Here is a 25,944-nt window from a genome sequence, read left to right on the forward strand (position 1 = left end):
GGAGCATACTACAAATGATCCATGCTGAATTCGTCTGGTCTGACTCAGTTCATCATTGATTGGGAGAGAACAGTTCAAACTGACTGGCTGTGGAAATCAGTGGGCGTGTCTCATTATACTATAAGCAAAACGCTGTAAAATAACACGCGCTCTGTGCAACCAAAACGGCGCTTTTTACGGTGTCATATGGCGAGATGAACGCCGTAAAAAGCGGCGCTTTCCATGCACACTAAACCGGCGTCAAATACGGCGTCATTGACGTATTTCGCACGTTTTTTACGGCGTTTTGTAATTACAACGCCGTATTTTGCGCTGTCAAATGTGGTTTAAAACGCCGTATTTGACGCCGTTTGGCTGTAAACGCGATTAATCTATAGCGTAATTCTAAGCCACATGGCTTGCCATAGTTCTGAAGTGTTCTGATGTGTTCTGACATGTTCTGACGTGTTCTGGCGTGTTCTGATGTGTTCTGGCGTGATCTGGCGTATTCTGCCGTGATCTGCCGTGTTCTGGCGTGATCTGGCGTGTTCTGACGTGATCTGGCGTATTCTGCCGTGATCTGGTGTGTTCTGATGTGTTCTGGCGTGATCTGGCGTGTTCTGACATGATCTGACGTATTCTGCTGTGATCTGGCGTGTTCTGACGTGTTCTGGCGTGATCTGGCGCGTTGTGACGTGTTCTGGCGTGATCTGCCATGTTCTAACTTGTTCTGGCGTGTTCTAACTTGTTCTGACGTGTTCTGGCGTGATCCGCCATGTTCTAACTTGTTCTGGCGTGTTCTAACTTGTTCTGCCGTGATCTGGCGCGTTGTGACATGATCTGCCGTGTTCTGACGTGTTCTGGCTTGATCTGGCGTGTTCTAACTTGTTCTGGCGTGATCTGGCGTGTTCTAACTTGTTCTGACGTGTTCTGGCGTGATCTGCCATGTTCTAACTTGTTCTGGCGTGATCTGGCGTGTTCTAACTTGTTCTGGCGTGATCCGGCGTGTTCTGGCGTGATCTGGCGTCTTCTAACTTGTTCTGACATGATCTGGCGTGTTCTGGCGTGATCTGGCATGTTCTAACTTGTTCTGACGTGTTCTGGCGTGATCTGGCGCGTTGTGACATGATCTGCCGTGTTCTGATGTGTTCTGGCGTGATCTGCCGTGTTCTAACTTGTTCTGGCGTGATCTGGCATGTTCTAACTTGTTCTGACGTGTTCTGGCGTGATCTGCCATGTTCTAACTTGTTCTGGCGTGTTCTGGCGTGATTTGGCGTGTTCTAACTTGTTCTGACATGATCTGGCGTCATCTGGCGCGTTCTGATGTGATCTGCCGTGTTCTGGCGTGATCTGGCATGTTCTGGCGTGATCTGGCGTGTTCTAACTTGTTCTGACATGATCTGCCGTGTTCTGGCGTGATCTGCCGTGTTCTAACTTTTTCTGGCGTGATCTGGCATGTTCTAACTTGTTCTGACGTGTTCTGGCGTGATCTGCCATGTTCTAACTTGTTCTGGCGTGTTCTAACTTGTTCTGGCGTGTTCTGGCGTGATCTGGCGTGTTCTGGCGTGATCTGGCGTGTTCTAACTTGTTCTGACATGATCTGGCGTTATCTGGCGTGTTCTGGCGTGATCTGGCGTGTTGTGGCGTATTCTGATGTGATCTGGCGTGTTCAGAGGTGATCTGGCGTGTTCTGGCGTATTCTGATGTGATCTGGCGTGTTCTGATGTGATCTGGCGTGTTCTGACGTGTTCTGATGTGATCTGGCGTGATCTGGCGTGTTCTGATGTGATCTGGCGTGTTCTGATGTGATCTGGCGTGTTCTGACGTGTTCTGATGTGATCTGGCGTGATCTGGCGTGTTCTGACGTGATCTGGCGTGATCTGGCGTGTTCTGACGTGATCTGGCGTGTTCTAACTTGTTCTGACATGTTCTGCCGTGTTCTGGCGTGATCTGCCGTGTTCTAACTTTTTCTGGCGTGATCTGGCATGTTCTAACTTGTTCTGACATGTTCTGCCGTGTTCTGGCGTGATCTGCCGTGTTCTAACTTTTTCTGGCGTGATCTGGCATGTTCTAACTTGTTCTGACGTGTTCTGGCGTGATCTGCCATGTTCTAACTTGTTCTGGCGTGTTCTAACTTGTTCTGGCGTGTTCTGGCGTGATCTGGCGTGTTCTGGCGTGATCTGGCGTGTTCTAACTTGTTCTGACATGATCTGGCGTTATCTGGCGCGTTCTGACGTGATCTGCCGTGATCTGGCGTGTTCTGGCGTGATCTGGCATGTTCTGGCGTGTTCTAACTTGCTCTGGCGTGTTCTGGCGTGATCTGACGTGTTCTGGCGTGATCTGGCGTGTTCTAACTTGTTCTGACATGTTCTGGCGTGATCTGCCATGTTCTAACTTGTTCTGGCGTGTTCTAACTTGTTCTGGCGTGTTCTAACTTGTTCTGACATGATCTGGCGTCATCTGGCGCGTTCTGACGTGATCTGGCGTGATCTGACGTGATCTGGCGTGTTCTGGCGTATTCTGACGTGATCTGGCGTGTTCTGACGTGATCTGGTGTGTTCTGACGTGATCTGGCATGTTCTGACGTGTTCTGACGTGATCTGGTGTGTTCTGGCGTGATCTGGCGTTCTGGCGTATTCTGACGTGATCTGCCGTGTTCTGACGTGATCTGGCGTGTTCTGACATGATCTGGCGTTATCTGGCGTGTTCTGGCGTGATCTGGCGTGTTGTGGCGTATTCTGATGTGATCTGGCGTGTTCAGAGGTGATCTGGCGTGTTCTGGCGTATTCTGATGTGATCTGGCGTGTTCTGATGTGATCTGGCGTGTTCTGACGTGTTCTGATGTGATCTGGCGTGATCTGGCGTGTTCTGATGTGATCTGGCGTGTTCTGATGTGATCTGGCGTGTTCTGACGTGTTCTGATGTGATCTGGCGTGATCTGGCGTGTTCTGACGTGATCTGGCGTGATCTGGCGTGTTCTGACGTGATCTGGCGTGTTCTAACTTGTTCTGACATGTTCTGCCGTGTTCTGGCGTGATCTGCCGTGTTCTAACTTTTTCTGGCGTGATCTGGCATGTTCTAACTTGTTCTGACGTGTTCTGGCGTGATCTGCCATGTTCTAACTTGTTCTGGCGTGTTCTAACTTGTTCTGGCGTGTTCTGGCGTGATCTGGCGTGATCTGGCGTGTTCTAACTTGTTCTGACATGATCTGGCGTTATCTGGCGCGTTCTGACGTGATCTGCCGTGATCTGGCGTGTTCTGGCGTGATCTGGCATGTTCTGGCGTGTTCTAACTTGCTCTGGCGTGTTCTGGCGTGATCTGACGTGTTCTGGCGTGATCTGGCGTGTTCTAACTTGTTCTGACATGTTCTGGCGTGATCTGCCATGTTCTAACTTGTTCTGGCGTGTTCTAACTTGTTCTGGCGTGTTCTAACTTGTTCTGACATGATCTGGCGTCATCTGGCGCGTTCTGACGTGATCTGGCGTGATCTGACGTGATCTGGCGTGTTCTGGCGTATTCTGACGTGATCTGGCGTGTTCTGACGTGATCTGGTGTGTTCTGACGTGATCTGGCATGTTCTGACGTGTTCTGACGTGATCTGGTGTGTTCTGGCGTGATCTGGCGTTCTGGCGTATTCTGACGTGATCTGCCGTGTTCTGACGTGATCTGGCGTGTTCTGACGTGATCTGGCGTGATCTGGCGTGATCTGACGTGATCTGGCGTATTCTGACGTGATCTGGCGTGTTCTGGCGTGATCTGGCGTGTTGTGGCGTATTCTGATGTGATCTGGCGTGTTCAGAGGTGATCTGGCGTGTTCTGGCGTATTCTGATGTGATCTGGCGTGTTCTGATGTGATCTGGCGTGTTCTGACGTGTTCTGATGTGATCTGGCGTGATCTGGCGTGTTCTGATGTGATCTGGCGTGTTCTGATGTGATCTGGCGTGTTCTCACGTGTTCTGATGTGATCTGGCGTGATCTGGCGTTCTGGCGTATTCTGACGTGATCTGCCGTGTTCTGACGTGATCTGGCGTGATCTGGCGTGTTCTGACGTGATCTGGCGTGATCTGACGTGATCTGGCATGATCTGACGTGATCTGGCGTATTCTGACGTGATCTGGCGTGTTCTGGCGTGATCTGGCGTGTTGTGGCGTATTCTGATGTGATCTGACGTGTTCTGGCGTGATCTGCCATGTTCTAACTTGTTCTGGCGTGTTCTAACTTGTTCTGGCGTGTTCTGGCGTGATCTGGCGTGTTCTAACTTGTTCTGACATGATCTGGCGTTATCTGGCGTGTTCTGACGTGATCTGGCGTGTTGTGGCGTATTCTGATGTGATCTGGCGTGTTCAGAGGTGATCTGGCGTGTTCTGGCGTATTCTGATGTGATCTGGCGTGTTCTGATGTGATCTGGCGTGTTCTGACGTGTTCTGATGTGATCTGGCGTGATCTGGCGTGTTCTGATGTGATCTGGCGTGTTCTGATGTGATCTGGCGTGTTCTGACGTGTTCTGATGTGATCTGGCGTGATCTGGCGTGTTCTGACGTGATCTGGCGTGATCTGGCGTGTTCTGACGTGATCTGGCGTGTTCTAACTTGTTCTGACATGTTCTGCCGTGTTCTGGCGTGATCTGCCGTGTTCTAACTTTTTCTGGCGTGATCTGGCATGTTCTAACTTGTTCTGACGTGTTCTGGCGTGATCTGCCATGTTCTAACTTGTTCTGGCGTGTTCTAACTTGTTCTGGCGTGTTCTGGCGTGATCTGGCGTGTTCTGGCGTGATCTGGCGTGTTCTAACTTGTTCTGACATGATCTGGCGTTATCTGGCGCGTTCTGACGTGATCTGCCGTGATCTGGCGTGTTCTGGCGTGATCTGGCGTGATCTGGCATGTTCTGGCGTGATCTGGCGTGTTCTAACTTGCTCTGGCGTGATCTGACGTGTTCTGGCGTGATCTGGCGTGTTCTAACTTGTTCTGACATGTTCTGGCGTGATCTGCCATGTTCTAACTTGTTCTGGCGTGATCTGGCGTGTTCTAACTTGTTCTGGCGTGTTCTGGCGTGTTCTAACTTGTTCTGACATGATCTGGCGTCATCTGGCGCGTTCTGACGTGATCTGGCGTGATCTGACGTGATCTGGCGTGTTCTGGCGTGATCTGGCGTTCTGGCGTATTCTGACGTGATCTGCCGTGTTCTGACGTGATCTGGCGTGTTCTGACGTGATCTGGCGTGATCTGGCGTGATCTGACGTATTCTGACGTGATCTGGCGTGTTCTGGCGTGATCTGGCGTGTTGTGGCGTATTCTGATGTGATCTGGCGTGTTCAGAGGTGATCTGGCGTGTTCTGGCGTATTCTGATGTGATCTGGCGTGTTCTGATGTGATCTGGCGTGTTCTGACGTGTTCTGATGTGATCTGGCGTGATCTGGCGTGTTCTGATGTGATCTGGCGTGTTCTGATGTGATCTGGCGTGTTCTGACGTGTTCTGATGTGATCTGGCGTGATCTGGCGTTCTGGCGTATTCTGACGTGATCTGCCGTGTTCTGACGTGATCTGGCGTGATCTGGCGTGTTCTGACGTGATCTGGCGTGATCTGACGTGATCTGGCATGATCTGACGTGATCTGGCGTATTCTGACGTGATCTGGCGTGTTCTGGCGTGATCTGGCGTGTTGTGGCGTATTCTGATGTGATCTGACGTGTTCTGGCGTGATCTGCCATGTTCTAACTTGTTCTGGCGTGTTCTAACTTGTTCTGGCGTGTTCTGGCGTGATCTGGCGTGTTCTAACTTGTTCTGACATGATCTGGCGTTATCTGGCGTGTTCTGACGTGATCTGGCGTGTTGTGGCGTATTCTGATGTGATCTGGCGTGTTCAGAGGTGATCTGGCGTGTTCTGGCGTATTCTGATGTGATCTGGCGTGTTCTGATGTGATCTGGCGTGTTCTGACGTGTTCTGATGTGATCTGGCGTGTTCTGATGTGATCTGGCGTGTTCTGATGTGATCTGGCGTGTTCTGACGTGTTCTGATGTGATCTGGCGTGATCTGGCGTGTTCTGACGTGATCTGGCGTGATCTGGCGTGTTCTGACGTGATCTGGCGTGTTCTAACTTGTTCTGACATGTTCTGCCGTGTTCTGGCGTGATCTGCCGTGTTCTAACTTTTTCTGGCGTGATCTGGCATGTTCTAACTTGTTCTGACGTGTTCTGGCGTGATCTGCCATGTTCTAACTTGTTCTGGCGTGTTCTAACTTGTTCTGGCGTGTTCTGGCGTGATCTGGCGTGTTCTGGCGTGATCTGGCGTGTTCTAACTTGTTCTGACATGATCTGGCGTTATCTGGCGCGTTCTGACGTGATCTGCCGTGATCTGGCGTGTTCTGGCGTGATCTGGCGTGATCTGGCATGTTCTGGCGTGATCTGGCGTGTTCTAACTTGCTCTGGCGTGATCTGACGTGTTCTGGCGTGATCTGGCGTGTTCTAACTTGTTCTGACATGTTCTGGCGTGATCTGCCATGTTCTAACTTGTTCTGGCGTGATCTGGCGTGTTCTAACTTGTTCTGGCGTGTTCTGGCGTGTTCTAACTTGTTCTGACATGATCTGGCGTCATCTGGCGCGTTCTGACGTGATCTGGCGTGATCTGACGTGATCTGGCGTGTTCTGGCGTATTCTGACGTGTTCTGACGTGATCTGGCGTGTTCTGACGTGATCTGGCGTGTTCTGACGTGATCTGGCATGTTCTGACGTGTTCTGACGTGATCTGGTGTGTTCTGGCGTGATCTGGCGTTCTGGCGTATTCTGACGTGATCTGCCGTGTTCTGACGTGATCTGGCGTGTTCTGACGTGATCTGACGTGATCTGGCGTATTCTGACGTGATCTGGCGTGTTCTGGCGTGATCTGGCGTGTTGTGGCGTATTCTGATGTGATCTGGCGTGTTCAGAGGTGATCTGGCGTGTTCTGGCGTATTCTGATGTGATCTGGCGTGTTCTGATGTGATCTGGCGTGTTCTGACGTGTTCTGATGTGATCTGGCGTGATCTGGCGTGTTCTGATGTGATCTGGCGTGTTCTGATGTGATCTGGCGTGTTCTGACGTGTTCTGATGTGATCTGGCGTGTTCTAATGTGATCTGGCGTGTTCTGATGTGTTCTGATGTGATCTGGTGTGTTCTGGCGTGATCTGGCATTCTGGCGTATTCTGACGTGATCTGCCGTGTTCTGACGTGATCTGGCGTGATCTGGCGTGTTCTGACGTGATCTGGCGTGATCTGACGTGATCTGGCATGATCTGACGTGATCTGGCGTATTCTGACGTGATCTGGCGTGTTCTGGCGTGATCTGGCGTGTTGTGGCGTATTCTGATGTGATCTGGCGTGTTCAGAGGTGATCTGGCGTGTTCTGGCGTATTCTGATGTGATCTGGCGTGTTCTGATGTGATCTGGCGTGTTCTGACGTGTTCTGATGTGATCTGGCGGGATCTGGCGTGTTCTGATGTGATCTGGCGTGTTCTGATGTGATCTGGCGTGTTCTGACGTGTTCTGGCGTGTTCTGATGTGATCTGGCGTGTTCTGATGTGATCTGGCGTGTTCTGACGTGTTCTGATGTGATCTGGCGTGTTCTGGCGTGTTCTAATGTGATCTGGCGTGTTCTGATGTGTTCTGATGTGATCTGGTGTGTTCTGACGTGATCTGGCGTGTTCTAGCGTGTTCTGATGTGATCTGGCGTGTTCTGATGTGATCTGGCGTGTTCTGGCGTGTTCTAATGTGATCTGGCGTGTTCTGGCGTGTTCTGATGTGATCTGGCGTGTTCTGACGTGTTCTGATGTGATCTGGTGTGTTCTAACGTGATCTGAATAGTGTCGTATGAATCCTGCAGGTTTTCCCCTGACGGGCGGTTGATCGTCTCTGCCAGTGATGACAGAACAGTGAAGCTGTGGGACAAGAACAGCAGAGAGTGTGTTCACTCGTTCTGTGATCACGGCGGGTGAGTGAGCACAGCACAGCACACACTCACACACTCACTGACACACACACACACACACACACACACACACACACACACACACTCACTGACACACACACACACACACACACACACACACACTCACTCACTCAGGCTCCTCTGCTTGTGTTCAGGTATGTGAACACTGTGGCGTTTCACCCGAGTGGCACCTGTGTGGCAGCGGCTGGCACAGACAACACAGTGAAGGTGTGGGACATTCGCTCACACAGACTCCTGCAGCACTATCAGGGTGAGAGACACACACACACACACACACACACACACACACACACACACACACACACACACACACACACACAGACTCCTGCAGCACTATCAGGGTGAGAGACTCACACACACACACACACACACACACACACACACACACACACAGACTCCTGCAGCACTATCAGGGTGAGAGAATCTCACACACACACACACACACACACACACACACACACACACACGTACTCCAGCCGCTCACTCGCACAGCATCAGTGTTTGATGATCGAGAACGCAAACCTTGAAACAGGAGCAAGCGGTGAAACATTCAGAAAAACGTGATCATCTCCGCGCAAACTTCAAAAACGTGAATCTGTGAGAGCGCTGACGGCGTGTGTATTACGTGTTTACTCTACAGGGATGTGTGTTTGAATATATATGTGTGTGCCGGCGTGTGTCTTTCTTTACAACTAGACCTCAACAAATTACTTGTCTGGCCTTAAAAATACAAGCAAGCACGGTAAACTTCACAATAATAATTGGGAATGTGCTAATTAGACTGGAGTGAGACCATAGACGTCTCTCGAGTGACAGTCACACAGACCGCCGGCCGCCTGTACCGCTTCACAGCACGACAGATAATCATGACTGAACTCAGGGCTCGACGATAACGCTTGCCCGGGACAGGTGGGTCTTATGAAGGGGCCAGAGAAGGTGAATTGCCCACCCGGACAAGAAGCTTAACTTTAGTGACAAAAGATAACCAGGGAAGTATCGAAACGCAAGAATGATTGTGATTTTATTACGTTCAATGTAAACAGCGATTGATAATGGGTAGTGTATTTCTGGTAACAAAGTCGCGCTGAGGCTCTTTTTAGAGATACATTCGTGGAGAAATCACAGCAAATGAGTGTAACAGCACACAGAAACTCACTGAAGATTTATCACCATTGAAAATGTTACATTGAATTTATAGTTCAAAATGTAAGTAGCCTAGTTAATATTAAGTTGCTTACATTTTAGACAAACAATATTAGCTGTTTTTGTTCTATTTCACCACCGAAAATAGTTCCAAAGGAAAGCAACAGCAGCGCGGCGTTTTATTACTGAATGATTCAGCGCTTTGAACGAATCGTTTGAATGAACGACTCAGTGACTCACTAGGCTACTTGTTTCTTGAACTATAAATTCAATGTAACATTTTCAATCGTGATAATATTCAGCAAAACAGCTCCCGTAGTCGTGTTATGTTAAACTAAATCATATGTTATAAGTAAAAAAACAACATTTCGCATTTTTACGGTTGGCGGTTTAGTTTCATGTTTAAGTATTGAATTTTTTCTTATTTGTATAATCAAACATTTATTTAAAACATCAATCTCATAACATTATTTATTGCAGTTGTAATTTTGCAATGCAAATTATTTAATTTTATGGGTAACAGCCCTATAGTGTCTTATTATTATAACTGAATTGATTGATCAAATGTAAGAATTTGACATGAAAGATGATGCATACATTTAATAAGGTAAAAAAAAATTCTCTTTATAAAAATAAATAACACCCTGGGGTAAATATCACAAATATGAAGATTTAAGTATGTAAAATCTGAAAATATTGTTTCAGAATGAATATATTTACACTACCAAAAAATTCCCCCCCTCTCATACAATTTGCTATATACTGTACCTGATAGGACCCAAGTTAATCAATATCGAATCAAATTGTGAAACTTGTGTCAATCCCCATCCCTAGCGTACTTGAAGCAAATGTTGTCTTCTCCATTTTTTTTCTATTGTAATTAATTTTTTTATTTTGCACCAGATTGCTTCGTTTACATGTTAAAATCACCCAAAAAATTCTACTGGGGGACAATGACCTGATAATTGAGTCTCCTCCACGTCATCCAAGATGTTCACGTCTTTCTTTCTCCAGTCAAAAAAGAAATGAAGGTTTTTGAGGAAAACACTCCAGGATGTTCCTCCATATAGTGTCTTCAATGGGGTCCAACGGGTCGGAGGTCCAGATGTGAGTTTCAGTGCAGCTTCAAAGTCTCGACACGATCCAGCCGAGGAATAAGAGTCTCATCTAGACAAACCAGCCGACATTTTAGAACTAAATAAATATTTATATACTTTTAACCACAAATGCTGGTCTTGCACTCGCTGTGATGAGACACACATTACGTTAAAAAACTCAACAAAGAAAGACATGAACATCAAATTTGAATTTGAATTTGAAGTGAACAAATCCTTCAACTAATATAAACTAACAATAATCAATATATTTTTACAGCATTTATTAATCTTTGTTAATGTTAGTTAATAATAATGTTATTAACACCTGAGATTAATAGATGCTGTAGAAGTATAACTAAATGTTAACTAATGTAATGTTAACAATTTTTCTTATTAGACCAAGTCACAATACATTTAGCCACAACTTCAGTTTCATGCTGACATAAACTAATTTTAATGGGCAAAAATATAATGTTAACTGTGTAAATGGAGTTTTTTTGGAGTTTCAGGCCATATGAAAAGTGTCAGTCGATGTGAGAACAGCTCATTTCCTGTCATTTCAAACCTTGTAACTTTAATACATGAAAAATGTGTGCGTATAAAAGTAGTCTCTCATGTCTGGAGCACAAACACTGCAGGCCGACACACATATATGTTTATGTTAATTAACATTATCCAGTAATGCATAATGCATGCAGAAGATATAAGTGTAGATAAAGATGATCCAGTATGAAGCGGTGAGTGTGACGCCTGCAGTGTCTGCCTTCGCCTGCGGGGGGCGTGTGAAGGGTGTGACGCCTGCAGTGTCTGCCTTCGCCTGCGGGGGGCGTGTGAAGGGTGTGACGCCTGCAGTGTCTGCCTTCGCCTGCAGGGGGCGTGTGAAGGGCGAGAGAGCTGGAGATCAGAGAGAACGAGACTGGGACTAAACCTAGAGCAGCTGCAGATGTCCAGTCTTCAGGCGTTTCCAGCACACTGAACCAATGAAAACACTTCTTCAAAAATTAAACCAATGAAAACACTTCTTCAAAAATTAAACCAATGAAAACACTTCTTCAAAAATTAAACCAATAAAAACACTTCTTCAAAAATTAAACCAAAGTTTGCAAACTGACCAAAAAAAAAAAGAAAAAAGAAAAACTGGAAATATTGTTTGGATCAGCAATTAACTTTACAATACATTTAAAAGTAAATTCATTCACATTATTATATATTTCTTACAAATATTTTAACAAAATTGTTTCTGCTTATTTTTATTTAAAAAAACTTTTGAACTTTACCACATACAAAACCAAGCAAGGTCAATAAGTCAAATTTGACCTAATGACAAGACAAGGTTTGTTGATCGTCATGTGGTGTGACTCCTCAAAGATGTAGTAATATTTGTGAATTATTAATACTTCATGATATTTTTGCAACAACAACAAAACAAATTACACTTTTTACCTTGAAAACATATAATTCTATACATTAAACTGGGTTTGGTTGCAATGGGAAAGACATGTTTTGTGCTGACACATTTTAGTTATTGAAAACCATCCAATTTAAAGTTTTACTATTGATTCAGCTTTTATGGTTAATATGTTTTATGTAATTGTCTGTAATGTCAAGCTTGTGTAGTTCATGAGATTGTAGTGTTCAGATGGTAGTGTGTGTGTGTGTGTGTGTGTGTGTGTGTGTGTGTGTGTGTGTGTGTGTGTGTTTCAGTTCATAGTGCGGCGGTGAACGGCCTCTCCTTCCATCCGTCTGGAAACTTCCTCATCTCAGCCTCCAGCGACTCCACACTCAAGATCCTGGACCTGCTAGAGGGCCGGCTGCTCTACACACTGCACGGCCATCAGGTACACACCACTGACCCCTGACCCTGACCCTGACCTTAACCCTGACCCCCGACCCTGACCTCCAGCGACTCCACACTGAAGATCCTGGACCTGCTAGAGGGCCGGCTGCTCTACACACTGCACGGCCATCAGGTACACACCACTGACCCCTGACCCTGACCCTGACCTTAACCCTGACCCCCGACCCTGACCTCCAGCGACTCCACACTCAAGATCCTGGACCTGCTAGAGGGCCGGCTGCTCTACACACTGCACGGCCATCAGGTACACACCACTGACCCCTGACCCTGACCCTGACCTTAACCCTGACCCCCGACCCTGACCCCTGACCTCCAGCGACTCCACACTCAAGATCCTGGACCTGCTAGAGGGCCGGCTGCTCTATACACTGCACGGCCATCAGGTACACACCACTGACCCCTGACCTCTGACCCTGACCTTAACCCTGGCCCCCGACCCTGACCCCTGACCTCCAGCGACTCCACACTCAAGATCCTGGACCTGCTAGAGGGCCGGCTGCTCTACACACTGCACGGCCATCAGGTACACACCACTGACCCCTGACCCTGACCCCCGACCCTGACCCCTGACCTCCAGCGACTCCACACTCAAGATCCTGGACCTGCTAGAGGGCCGGCTGCTCTACACACTGCACGGCCATCAGGTACACACCACTGACCCCTGACCTCTGACCCTGACCTTAACCCTGACCCCTGACCTCCAGCGACTCCACACTCAAGATCCTGGACCTGCTAGAGGGCCGGCTGCTCTACACACTGCACGGCCATCAGGTACATACCACTGACCCCTGACCTCTGACCCTGACCTTAACCCTGACCCCTGACCTCCAGCGACTCCACACTCAAGATCCTGGACCTGCTAGAGGGCCGGCTGCTCTACACACTGCACGGCCATCAGGTACACACCACTGACCCCTGACCTCTGACCCTGACCTTAACCCTGACCCCTGACCTCTGACCTCCAGCGACTCCACACTCAAGATCCTGGACCTGCTAGAGGGCCGGCTGCTCTACACACTGCACGGCCATCAGGTACACACCGCTGACCCCTGACCCTGATCTCCAGCGAATATCCTGGACCTGACCCTTGATCCTTGACCCTCCACTCACACTCCAGAACCTGTGCGCTGAAGACAGAGTCTTGGACACGAGCCAAACACTGACCTGACGACTTCTCCATGCACTAAATCACACATACACTCCTATAGCTTCTGCATTATTACTTGATGCACATCGTACTCTAATCCCCAAGAGGCAGTGCATTGCACCAGGGCTGATGGAGCGCTTGGGAATCATGCTTTTGCTTGATGGGTTGAAGCATATGTTGTTCTGCATATGAATGAATGAATCACATGACCTGATCTGTTCGTTCCAACACTGCCACTTCACTAGGTGTTGTGTTTTCCCTTCAGTGGAGCGTTGGCTAAATCAATCGAGTATTAAAGCGCACGCCTACATACTGAAAGTGAGTCATGTTAGCGCTCAGACCTGAAGCCTCCTGGTTAGCATTAGTGTAGCGAACGCCTGCTAGCGTCAGTGGGATGAGCGCGTGACCTCTGTCAGCCTTCAGCTCAACACACCGCTGGAAACACAGGCAGCACATGAGGAAGTCTGCTCGAAGACGTGTTTTGGGCTGAAGTTTGAGTTTTCAGTCATGTGACGGGCAGCTCGGTAAAGGTGTACTGTGGTAAACCGCATTGGTTAACTAGCTACTGTGATTAGCTATAGTGCTTGTGTTGATGGCAGATCAGACTCAGAGGCAGCAGGAGTTGTCGAGGCTCACGTTTGGACCGTCACTGGATTCGTCTCTGACACATTAATGGTGGTTCCACGAGTCCGATGTGCTGATCCGAAGTCTGATGCTGGTGTCTGACCTCATCTTCTACACGGCTGTTGCGTAACGTCCCACTGAAAGGCTGTTGTTCAGTCCATACTCACAAACACTGCTGTTGATGAGCTCCAGCTCCTGCTATAGCGTCAGTTCCAGATATACAGAGGCCTTTCAATATCACAATGCCTTGGTCTTAATTTTAATATACAGGATTTATTTTGGTTTATTACATGGCTTGGTTGAATTCTAATGTAGAATGCGGTGTGTTATTTCTTGATAACACACCCTTGCGAAGTATAACACACCGTTGCCATGAAAAACAGAGTGTTGCTGGACGCAGGATTCTAACCGTAGAGACGGAACAGACTATTTTCTTTAGCGGAAGCAATACAATCGTTTTTGAATCAATAAACTCCTTTTTAAATCAATATTTTGTGTCAAATTAGCGGGATAATGTAGAGCGAGGCGGTTGTTATAGCGAATACAACCCCTTCAGGCTGATTCAAGCTCGGGGTCGTATTCGCTATAACATCCGCCTCGCTCTACATTATCCCTCACTTATTATGTGCTTGATATTTTTAGCAAGATCTAGCAACACAAATCTTTTCCCTGTGGTTTTCCTGCACACATACAGAAGAGACACGTGTCCCTGATAAGAGTTTAAATATGTCATTAACAGCTAGTTCATTTCACTTCCGTACACACCACATAGAACTTAAGTGCTTTAACATAAATTCATGAAATCAAAATTGACCTCATGTGCTTTATTAGCACACGTTACTATTCTTGTGGTCAACAATCATCCATGCAAGTTAATCCACAAAAACATTTTTTGTCTTTGTAATCTTTGATCAAAATCTAAAAATGTGCTTCCTTCTCTGATGACGTCAGATTGTAATCTTGTGTTCAGATCTGAAGGGAACGCCTACTTTTCTAGATCCAATCAATTCCCAGCAGAAAAAAGCCACGCCCTCTATTTTTCCTTTTCACTGGGAAAACAGGTCACAATTGAAATCAAAAGTGAAGAAGGCCACAACTTCCAGTTCACGAGGACTTAATTAAAAAAAACTTCTATTTTCGTGATATGAAAATCTGATACTGTCACATGGCAAATCCTAACTTTACAAGGTCATTACACCACACACACACTAGCATGAAGCATCGCACACACAGACACCACACACACACTAGCATGAAGCATCGCACACACAGACACCACACACACACTAGCATGAAGCATCGCACACACAGACACCAGACACACACTAGCATGAAGCATCGCACACACAGACACCAGACACACTAGCATGAAGCATCGCACACACAGACACCACACACACATTAGCATGAAGCATCGCACACACAGACACCACACACACATTAGCATGAAGCATCGCACACACAGACACCAGACACACTAGCATGAAGCATCGCACACACAGACACCACACACACACTAGCATGAAGCATCGCACACACAGACACCACACACACACTAGCATGAAGCATCGCACACACAGACACCAGACACACTAGCATGAAGCATCGCACACACAGACACCACACACACACTAGCATGAAGCATCGCACACACAGACACCACACACACATTAGCATGAAGCATCGCACACACAGACACCAGACACACTAGCATGAAGCATCGCACACACAGACACCAGACACACTAGCATGAAGCATCGCACACACAGACACCACACACACACTAGCATGAAGCATCGCACACACAGACACCAGACACACTAGCATGAAGCATCGCACACACAGACACCAGACACACTAGCATGAAGCATCGCACACACAGACACCACACACACATTAGCATGAAGCATCGCACACACAGACACCAGACACATTAGCATGAAGCATCGCACACACAGACACCACACACACACTAGCATGAAGCATCGCGCACACAGACACCAGACACACACTAGCATGAAGCATCGCACACACAGACACCAGACACATTAGCATGAAGCATCGCACACACAGACACCACACACACACTAGCATGAAGCATCGCGCACACAGACACCAGACACACACTAGCATGAAGCATCGCACACACAGACACCAGACACACACTAACATGAAGCATCGCACACACAGACACCACACACACATTAGCATGAAGCATCGCACACACAGACACCACACACACATTAGCATGAAGCATCGCACACACAGACACCACACACACACTAGCATGAAGCATCGCACACACAGACACCACACACACACTAGCATGAAGCATCGCACACACAGACACCACACACACATTAGCATGAAGCATCGCACACACATTAGCATGAAGCATCGCACACACAGACACCACACACACACTAGCATGAAGCATCGCGCACACAGACACCACACACACATTAGCATGAAGCATCGCACACACAGACACCACACACACACTAGCATGAAGCATCGCACACACAGACACCAGACACACACTAGCATGAAGCATCGCACACAGACACCAGACACACTAGCATGAAGCATCGCACACACAGACACCAGACACACACTAGCATGAAGCATCGCACACACAGACACCACACACACACTAGCATGAAGCATCGCACACACAGACACCAGACACACTAGCATGAAGCATCGCACACACAGACACCACACACACACTAGCATGAAGCATCGCACACACAGACACCAGACACACTAGCATGAAGCATCGCACACACAGACACCAGACACACACTAGCATGAAGCATCGCACACACAGACACCACACACACACTAGCATGAAGCATCGCACACACAGACACCACACACACACTAGCATGAAGCATCGCACACACAGACACCACACACACATTAGCATGAAGCATCGCACACACAGACACCACACACACATTAGCATGAAGCATCGCACACACAGACACCAGACACACACTAGCATGAAGCATCGCACACACAGACACCAGACACACTAGCATGAAGCATCGCACACACAGACACCACACACACATTAGCATGAAGCATCGCACACACAGACACCACACACACATTAGCATGAAGCATCGCACACACAGACACCAGACACACTAGCATGAAGCATCGCACACACAGACACCACACACACACTAGCATGAAGCATCGCACACACAGACACCAGACACACTAGCATGAAGCATCGCACACACAGACACCACACACACACTAGCATGAAGCATCGCACACACAGACACCACACACACATTAGCATGAAGCATCGCACACACAGACACCAGACACACTAGCATGAAGCATCGCACACACAGACACCAGACACACTAGCATGAAGCATCGCACACACAGACACCACACACACACTAGCATGAAGCATCGCACACACAGACACCAGACACACTAGCATGAAGCATCGCACACACAGACACCAGACACACTAGCATGAAGCATCGCACACACAGACACCACACACACATTAGCATGAAGCATCGCACACACAGACACCAGACACATTAGCATGAAGCATCGCACACACAGACACCACACACACACTAGCATGAAGCATCGCGCACACAGACACCAGACACACACTAGCATGAAGCATCGCACACACAGACACCAGACACACACTAACATGAAGCATCGCACACACAGACACCACACACACATTAGCATGAAGCATCGCACACACAGACACCACACACACATTAGCATGAAGCATCGCACACACAGACACCACACACACACTAGCATGAAGCATCGCACACACAGACACCACACACACACTAGCATGAAGCATCGCACACACAGACACCACACACACATTAGCATGAAGCATCGCACACACAGACACCACACACACATTAGCATGAAGCATCGCACACACAGACACCACACACACACTAGCATGAAGCATCGCACACACAGACACCACACACACATTAGCATGAAGCATCGCACACACAGACACCACACACACACTAGCATGAAGCATCGCACACACAGACACCAGACACACACTAGCATGAAGCATCGCACACAGACACCAGACACACTAGCATGAAGCATCGCACACACAGACACCAGACACACACTAGCATGAAGCATCGCACACACAGACACCACACACACACTAGCATGAAGCATCGCACACACAGACACCAGACACACTAGCATGAAGCATCGCACACACAGACACCACACACACACTAGCATGAAGCATCGCACACACAGACACCAGACACACTAGCATGAAGCATCGCACACACAGACACCACACACACACTAGCATGAAGCATCGCACACACAGACACCACACACACATTAGCATGAAGCATCGCACACACAGACACCAGACACACTAGCATGAAGCATCGCACACACAGACACCAGACACACTAGCATGAAGCATCGCACACACAGACACCACACACACACTAGCATGAAGCTTCGCACACACAGACACCAGACACACTAGCATGAAGCATCGCACACACAGACACCAGACACACACTAGCATGAAGCATCGCACACACAGACACCACACACACACTAGCATGAAGCATCGCACACACAGACACCACACACACACTAGCATGAAGCATCGCACACACAGACACCAGACACACACTAACATGAAGCATCGCACACACAGACACCAGACACACTAGCATGAAGCATCGCACACACAGACACCAGACACACTAGCATGAAGCATCGCACACACAGACACCAGACACACACTAGCATGAAGCATCGCACACACAGACACCACACACACACTAGCATGAAGCATCGCACACACAGACACCACACACACACTAGCATGAAGCATCGCACACACAGACACCACACACACACTAGCATGAAGCATCGCACACACAGACACCAGACACACTAGCATGAAGCATCGCACACACAGACACCAGACACACTAGCATGAAGCATCGCACACACAGACACCACACACACACTAGCATGAAGCATCGCACACACAGACACCAGACACACTAGCATGAAGCATCGCACACACAGACACCACACACACACTAGCATGAAGCATCGCACACACAGACACCAGACACACTAGCATGAAGCATCGCACACACAGACACCACACACACACTAGCATGAAGCATCGCACACACAGACACCACACACACACTAGCATGAAGCATCGCACACACAGACACCACACACACATTAGCATGAAGCATCGCACACACAGACACCACACACACATTAGCATGAAGCATCGCACACACAGACACCAGACACACTAGCATGAAGCATCGCACACACAGACACCACACACACACTAGCATGAAGCATCGCACACACAGACATCACACACACACTAGCATGAAACATCGCACACACAGACACCAGACACACTAGCATGAAGCATCGCACACACAGACATCACACACACACACTAGCATGAAGCATCGCACACACAGACACCAGACACACTAGCATGAAGCATCGCACACACAGACACCACACACACACTAGCATGAAGCATCGCACACACAGACACCACACACACACTAGCATGAAGCATCGCACACACAGACACCAGACACACTAGCATGAAGCATCGCACACACAGACACCAGACACACTAGCATGAAGCATCGCACACACAGACACCAGACACACACTAGCATGAAGCATCGCACACACAGACACCACACACACACTAGCATGAAGCATCGCACACACAGACACCACACACACACTAGCATGAAGCATCGCACACACAGACACCACACACACATTAGCATGAAGCATCGCACACACAGACACCACACACACACTAGCATGAAGCATCGCACACACAGACACCAGACACACACTAACATGAAGCATCGCACACACAGACACCAGACACACTAGCATGAAGCATCGCACACACAGACACCACACACACATTAGCATGAAGCATCGCACACACAGACACCACACACACACTAGCATGAAGCATCGCACACACAGACACCAGACACACACTAACATGAAGCATCGCACACACAGACACCACACACACATTAGCATGAAGCATCGCACACACAGACACCACACACACATTAGCATGAAGCATCGCACACACAGACACCACACACACATTAGCATGAAGCATCGCACACACAGACACCACACACACACTAGCATGAAGCATCGCACACACAGACACCACACACACATTAGCATGAAACATCGCACACACAGACACCAGACACACACTAACATGAAGCATCGCGCACACAGACACCACACACACATTAGCATGAAGCATCGCGCACACAGACACCACACACACACTAGCATGAAGCATCGCGCACACAGACACCACACACACACTAGCATGAAGCATCGCACACACAGACACCACACACACACTAGCATGAAGCATCGCACACACAGACACCACACACACACTAGCATGAAGCATCGCACACACAGACACCACACACACATTAGCATGAAGCATCGCACACACAGACACCACACACACACTAGCATGAAGCATCGCACACACAGACACCACACACACATTAGCATGAAGCATCGCACACACAGACACCACACACACACTAGCATGAAGCATCGCACACACAGACACCACACACACACTAGCATGAAGCATCGCGCACACAGACACCAGACACACACTAGCATGAAGCATCGCACACACAGACACCAGACACACACTAACATGAAGCATCGCACACACAGACACCACACACACATTAGCATGAAGCATCGCACACACAGACACCACACACACATTAGCATGAAGCATCGCACACACAGACACCACACACACACTAGCATGAAGCATCGCACACACAGACACCACACACACACTAGCATGAAGCATCGCACACACAGACACCACACACACATTAGCATGAAGCATCGCACACACAGACACCACACACACACTAGCATGAAGCATCGCACACACAGACACCACACACACATTAGCATGAAGCATCGCACACACAGACACCACACACACACTAGCATGAAGCATCGCACACACAGACACCAGACACACACTAACATGAAGCATCGCACACACAGACACCACACACACATTAGCATGAAGCATCGCACACACAGACACCACACACACATTAGCATGAAGCATCGCACACACAGACACCACACACACATTAGCATGAAGCATCGCACACACAGACACCACACACACACTAGCATGAAGCATCGCACACACAGACACCACACACACATTAGCATGAAACATCGCACACACAGACACCAGACACACACTAACATGAAGCATCGCGCACACAGACACCACACACACATTAGCATGAAGCATCGCGCACACAGACACCACACACACACTAGCATGAAGCATCGCACACACAGACACCAGACACACTAGCATGAAGCATCGCACACACAGACACCAGACACACTAACATGAAGCATCGCACACACAGACACCACACACACACTAGCATGAAGCATCGCACACACAGACACCAGACACACTAGCATGAAGCATCGCACACACAGACACCAGACACACTAGCATGAAGCATCGCACACACAGACACCAGACACACTAGCATGAAGCATCGCACACACAGACACCAGACACACACTAGCATGAAGCATCGCACACACAGACACCAGACACACTAGCATGAAGCATCGCACACACAGACACCAGACACACTAGCATGAAGCATCGCACACACAGACACCACACACACATTAGCATGAAGCATCGCACACACAGACACCAGACACATTAGCATGAAGCATCGCACACACAGACACCACACACACACTAGCATGAAGCATCGCGCACACAGACACCAGACACACACTAGCATGAAGCATCGCACACACAGACACCAGACACACACTAACATGAAGCATCGCACACACAGACACCACACACACATTAGCATGAAGCATCGCACACACAGACACCACACACACATTAGCATGAAGCATCGCACACACAGACACCACACACACACTAGCATGAAGCATCGCACACACAGACACCACACACACACTAGCATGAAGCATCGCACACACAGACACCACACACACATTAGCATGAAGCATCGCACACACAGACACCACACACACACTAGCATGAAGCATCGCACACACAGACACCACACACACATTAGCATGAAGCATCGCACACACAGACACCACACACACACTAGCATGAAGCATCGCACACACAGACACCAGACACACACTAACATGAAGCATCGCACACACAGACACCACACACACACTAGCATGAAGCACCTGCTGAGAGAGACTCCGGCCAATGACAGCTTCCATAGAGACAGACTTGTGCTGATGACTACAGGAACCCTGTGAACTCTTACGGGCCATTCACAAACCTTTATGAGAACGAGATTTAGCCAAAGATAAATGTGTTTTATCTGATGACCACACTAATGCATCAGGTAAAGCACATTCACAGGCTGCACTGCTACTGCTAACATCAGTCTTCATGAATTATGACAATCCTCTGCAGTCGGAGTGAAGTCTTTATTTCCATGCTCGTTACATGTCTTACTGAAGATGAAGGGTCACCAAAAGGAAGTGCAGTTTTTACCTTGATGACGCATCTAAAGACATGCCAGAAACACTTCTTTACATGTTTGTTCTGAGACAAAACTCAAGAATAATGTGAACAGTGCGATCCGTCCGGCGAGGCTCATAGACCGGCTCAGACTGTTAGTCAACATCAGCACAACAGTGAAAACTAATGCCATGCTTCCTATTGATATCTCCCAAGGGTAGCATGTGCAGAGTGAACAGCAGCGGTCCTAGTACTGAGCCTTGTGGTACACCATACTGAACTTGTGATCGATAAGGGTTAGAATGCAGCACTAAGATCGAGTAACACTAATAGAGAGACACAACCACGATCGGATGATAAGAGCAAATCATTTGTGACTCTAATGAGAGCAGTCTCAGTACTATGGTACGGTCTAAATCCTGACTGGAAATCCTCACAGATATAATTTCTTTCAAGAAAGGAACATACAGTAGTTGTGAGGATACCGCCTTTTCTAGTGTCTTTGACAGAAAAGGTAGATTCGAGATCGGAATCAGAATTGACTAATTCTGTAGGATCAAGTTACGGTTTAACAAGCGGTTTAATCATAGCCAGCTTAAAAGTTTTCGGTACGTATCCTAATGACAAAGATGAATTAATGATATTAAGAAGAGGATCTATGACCTCTGGGAGCATCTCTTTCAGTAGCTTAGTCGGTATAGGGTCTAACACACATGTTGTTGATTTAGATGATTTAACGAGTTTAGAAAATTCTTCCTCTCCTATACTTTACTTTTACTTTACTTTATTTACTTTATTAATTCAATGCAATAATTATAGCAATGAATGAATCAAATTACTGCAGCAATACTGTAGTAGACGGTTGCATAGTTATCAATCTTATAAGTGAAGAAGTTCATTAAGTCATTACTGCTGTGCTGCATGGAAACGTCTGGGCTTGAAGCTTTATTTTTTCTTAGCCATATTTCTAACATGCAGTCAAACGTGACACTCAACAAACCTCACCAGTTCAGAATTGAGAAATTTGAGAAAGTCTGAAGTCCTCTGTAATAAGCTGAAGAAAGGCCAAATGTTCTTTCTCTGTGTTGAGTACATGCATAGATGCAAATTTAACAAATTGTTAAAAGATCATTTTCTTCTAAAAGTGCAGAGAAAGCAGTTGTCATGTATCGATATGAAACAGCTCCTCAAACAGTCTTTATCATTATAATGATACAATCTTTCAGGTTTTCACAGAAGTACTGGGAGTAAAGTTTATAAACACTGTAAATCAGGTGATTTTAAGTCGATGTTGTAAATGTTTATTATGACTAAACCTAATTGTGTTTTTATACTTTTATATTTTTGATATTTATTCTTAATTTACTACTGTTTCTTGTAAATGTAGTTGTATATGTACTACTGTTTCTTGTATTGAAATGCTCTTCCGTCTGTCTGTCGGTAGGGAAGCGTAAGATGGCACTAGAACACTTCAGAATGCTAGAATCCAGTCATTTATGCAGATCAGTGCTTAAGACAGGCTTTCTTTGGGCGGTGAATGATGCCACATATACGACGCAGCCCTTAGTAAATCACGTTGCATGATCACGTCTGAAAGGGAAACTCCTACAAATGCATCACTAACTGCAGAAATAACGGTGTTTCCATCACTCACTTCTCTCTGCGTGTCTTTAGTAAATCCTGACAGTAGTTTTGAACATGTGAAGAGTGTCTGCGCTGATCCAGCTGTGACGGCTCTTCTCAGCTGTAGATATTGAGCATGTTTTACAGGAGATGTGTAGCAGTGTAGTTGAGTGCGTCTCTGAGCATGTGCGCACACGTGTGTGAATGTACGTGTTACAGACGTGTTCATCATAAGAGACTCGTCCACATTCCTCATGTTCATCTGCCATCATCTCTTCCTCTGACGCTTCAGGCTGAGACACGTCCGTCTTATACAACAGCACATGCTTTACTCTAACCTCGACACACAGTGCTCAGATCAGGTTACACTCGTGTTTTTACAGTAACCATGATGAAATGCGCTATGAAGCCTGTGCTGCAGTCTTTGTTGTGTTCATAGTAGCCTAATTATAATTATTCAACAAACTTTATTATTCAATAAAATTATTCAACCCACTGCAAATCAGGTTTATTGGCAGAATGTACAGATTTTAATCCGTTTGCAATAAACAAATCAAACAAAAGTGATTGAAATAGCTCAACACAACAAATCATTTTTATTACAACTGTACATCCAGGAAACGTAGGCTGTCGTGTTTAAGTTATTGGTGCATCAGTCGCTTGTCTAATATAAATCTAGTCCTATAAATGATAAACAGCATGTTACCATTCAGGACCTCAAACATAACAGCTAATGTTAGCAAACTCACTGTGAGTCACACACACTAGCACACACTAGTGAATCCAGTGAGTGGATACTTGACATCGACTGTGTTACACTCCATGAGCACAGGATGCATGAGTGTGTGTGTGTGAGAGAGAGAGTGAGTGTGTGTGTGTGTGTGTGCGAGAGAGCGTGTGGTTTGGTTTAGCCGTGTCTGGTCTGAGTTCAGCCTAAATTTACCCGGCTCTCCTCAGCCAAAGTCAACATGTCTTCATGACGCTGTAATCTTCCTCCTCCAGACGGCCGAGGGTTTCTTCTGTTCTCTCTGGCTCTGAGGACTGTGTGTATAGAAGGAAACGACTGGCGTCCTTCTAGATTACAGTGCAGGATAAAGCCGTTTGTGACTCTCCTCTGTGGGCTGAGGGAGATGATTAGACCAATGTCCAAGCTGCTGTTTTATAAGACCAGCAAACGACATCAAACTATTCTTTCCACTACTCTGAGGAGCATCATTTATATTCTTCATTACGGATCGTCTCATAATGATTGTGTTTTCAGGGTCCTGCCACCTGTGTGAGCTTCTCCCGGACCGGAGACTTCTTCGCCTCCGCTGGCTCTGACCAACAGGTGATGCTCTGCTGTATGATCACAGAGAAGTGTGTGTGTGTGTGTGTGTGTGCGCAGCGCTCATCATGTTACCTGTTCTCATCATGTGACCTGTTGCAGGTGATGGTGTGGAGGACGAACTTCGACAGTGTGGATTACAGTGCAGTGCTGGAGCAGAGATGTGCTGCGGACTCCAGCGCTTCGGTTCACAGCGGCCCGCTCACACAGGTAAACACATCATCACATCATCACATGATCACACTGCAGTGCTTTAAAGTGCTTCAGCTTTACTTACGCTTTCATGCAATCAAACAGTATTGAAACACACTTACATGGGAGGAGAACAGTCCTCTGGATGAGGAACTTAAAAAGCACTATTGCCAAATGCACACACTAATTCAAGATGTGCCTTTAAATGTTGTGTGAATGTGAAGGCAAATGTACATGACTGTAATGTATTGTAATACAGTGAGTCCTGCTGAATCTGCATATAAATATATATTTAGCTGAGTTGTGATTTTGGTCTTTTGCGTTG

The 25,944-nt window shown here is 47.4% G+C and overlaps 1 protein-coding gene across 2 annotated transcripts in view; it reads left to right on the top strand.

Annotated features, from left to right (window-relative positions):
- The window catches only part of poc1a (POC1 centriolar protein A), a 99,795-nt gene that overhangs the window by 25,316 nt on the left and 48,535 nt on the right, over window positions 1-25,944 (top strand). For both annotated transcript variants that reach the window (XM_084394945.1, XM_084394946.1), the window contains exons 5-9: window positions 7,833-7,940; window positions 8,093-8,208; window positions 11,903-12,036; window positions 25,362-25,430; window positions 25,530-25,637. In XM_084394945.1, the coding sequence (XP_084251071.1) occupies window positions 7,833-7,940; window positions 8,093-8,208; window positions 11,903-12,036; window positions 25,362-25,430; window positions 25,530-25,637 (535 nt within the window). The remainder of the gene's footprint in view (window positions 1-7,832; window positions 7,941-8,092; window positions 8,209-11,902; window positions 12,037-25,361; window positions 25,431-25,529; window positions 25,638-25,944) is intronic.

The sequence above is a fragment of the Rutilus rutilus genome (genome assembly GCF_951802725.1).
Source record: "Rutilus rutilus genome assembly, chromosome: 22".
Lineage (NCBI taxonomy): Eukaryota > Metazoa > Chordata > Actinopteri > Cypriniformes > Leuciscidae > Rutilus > Rutilus rutilus.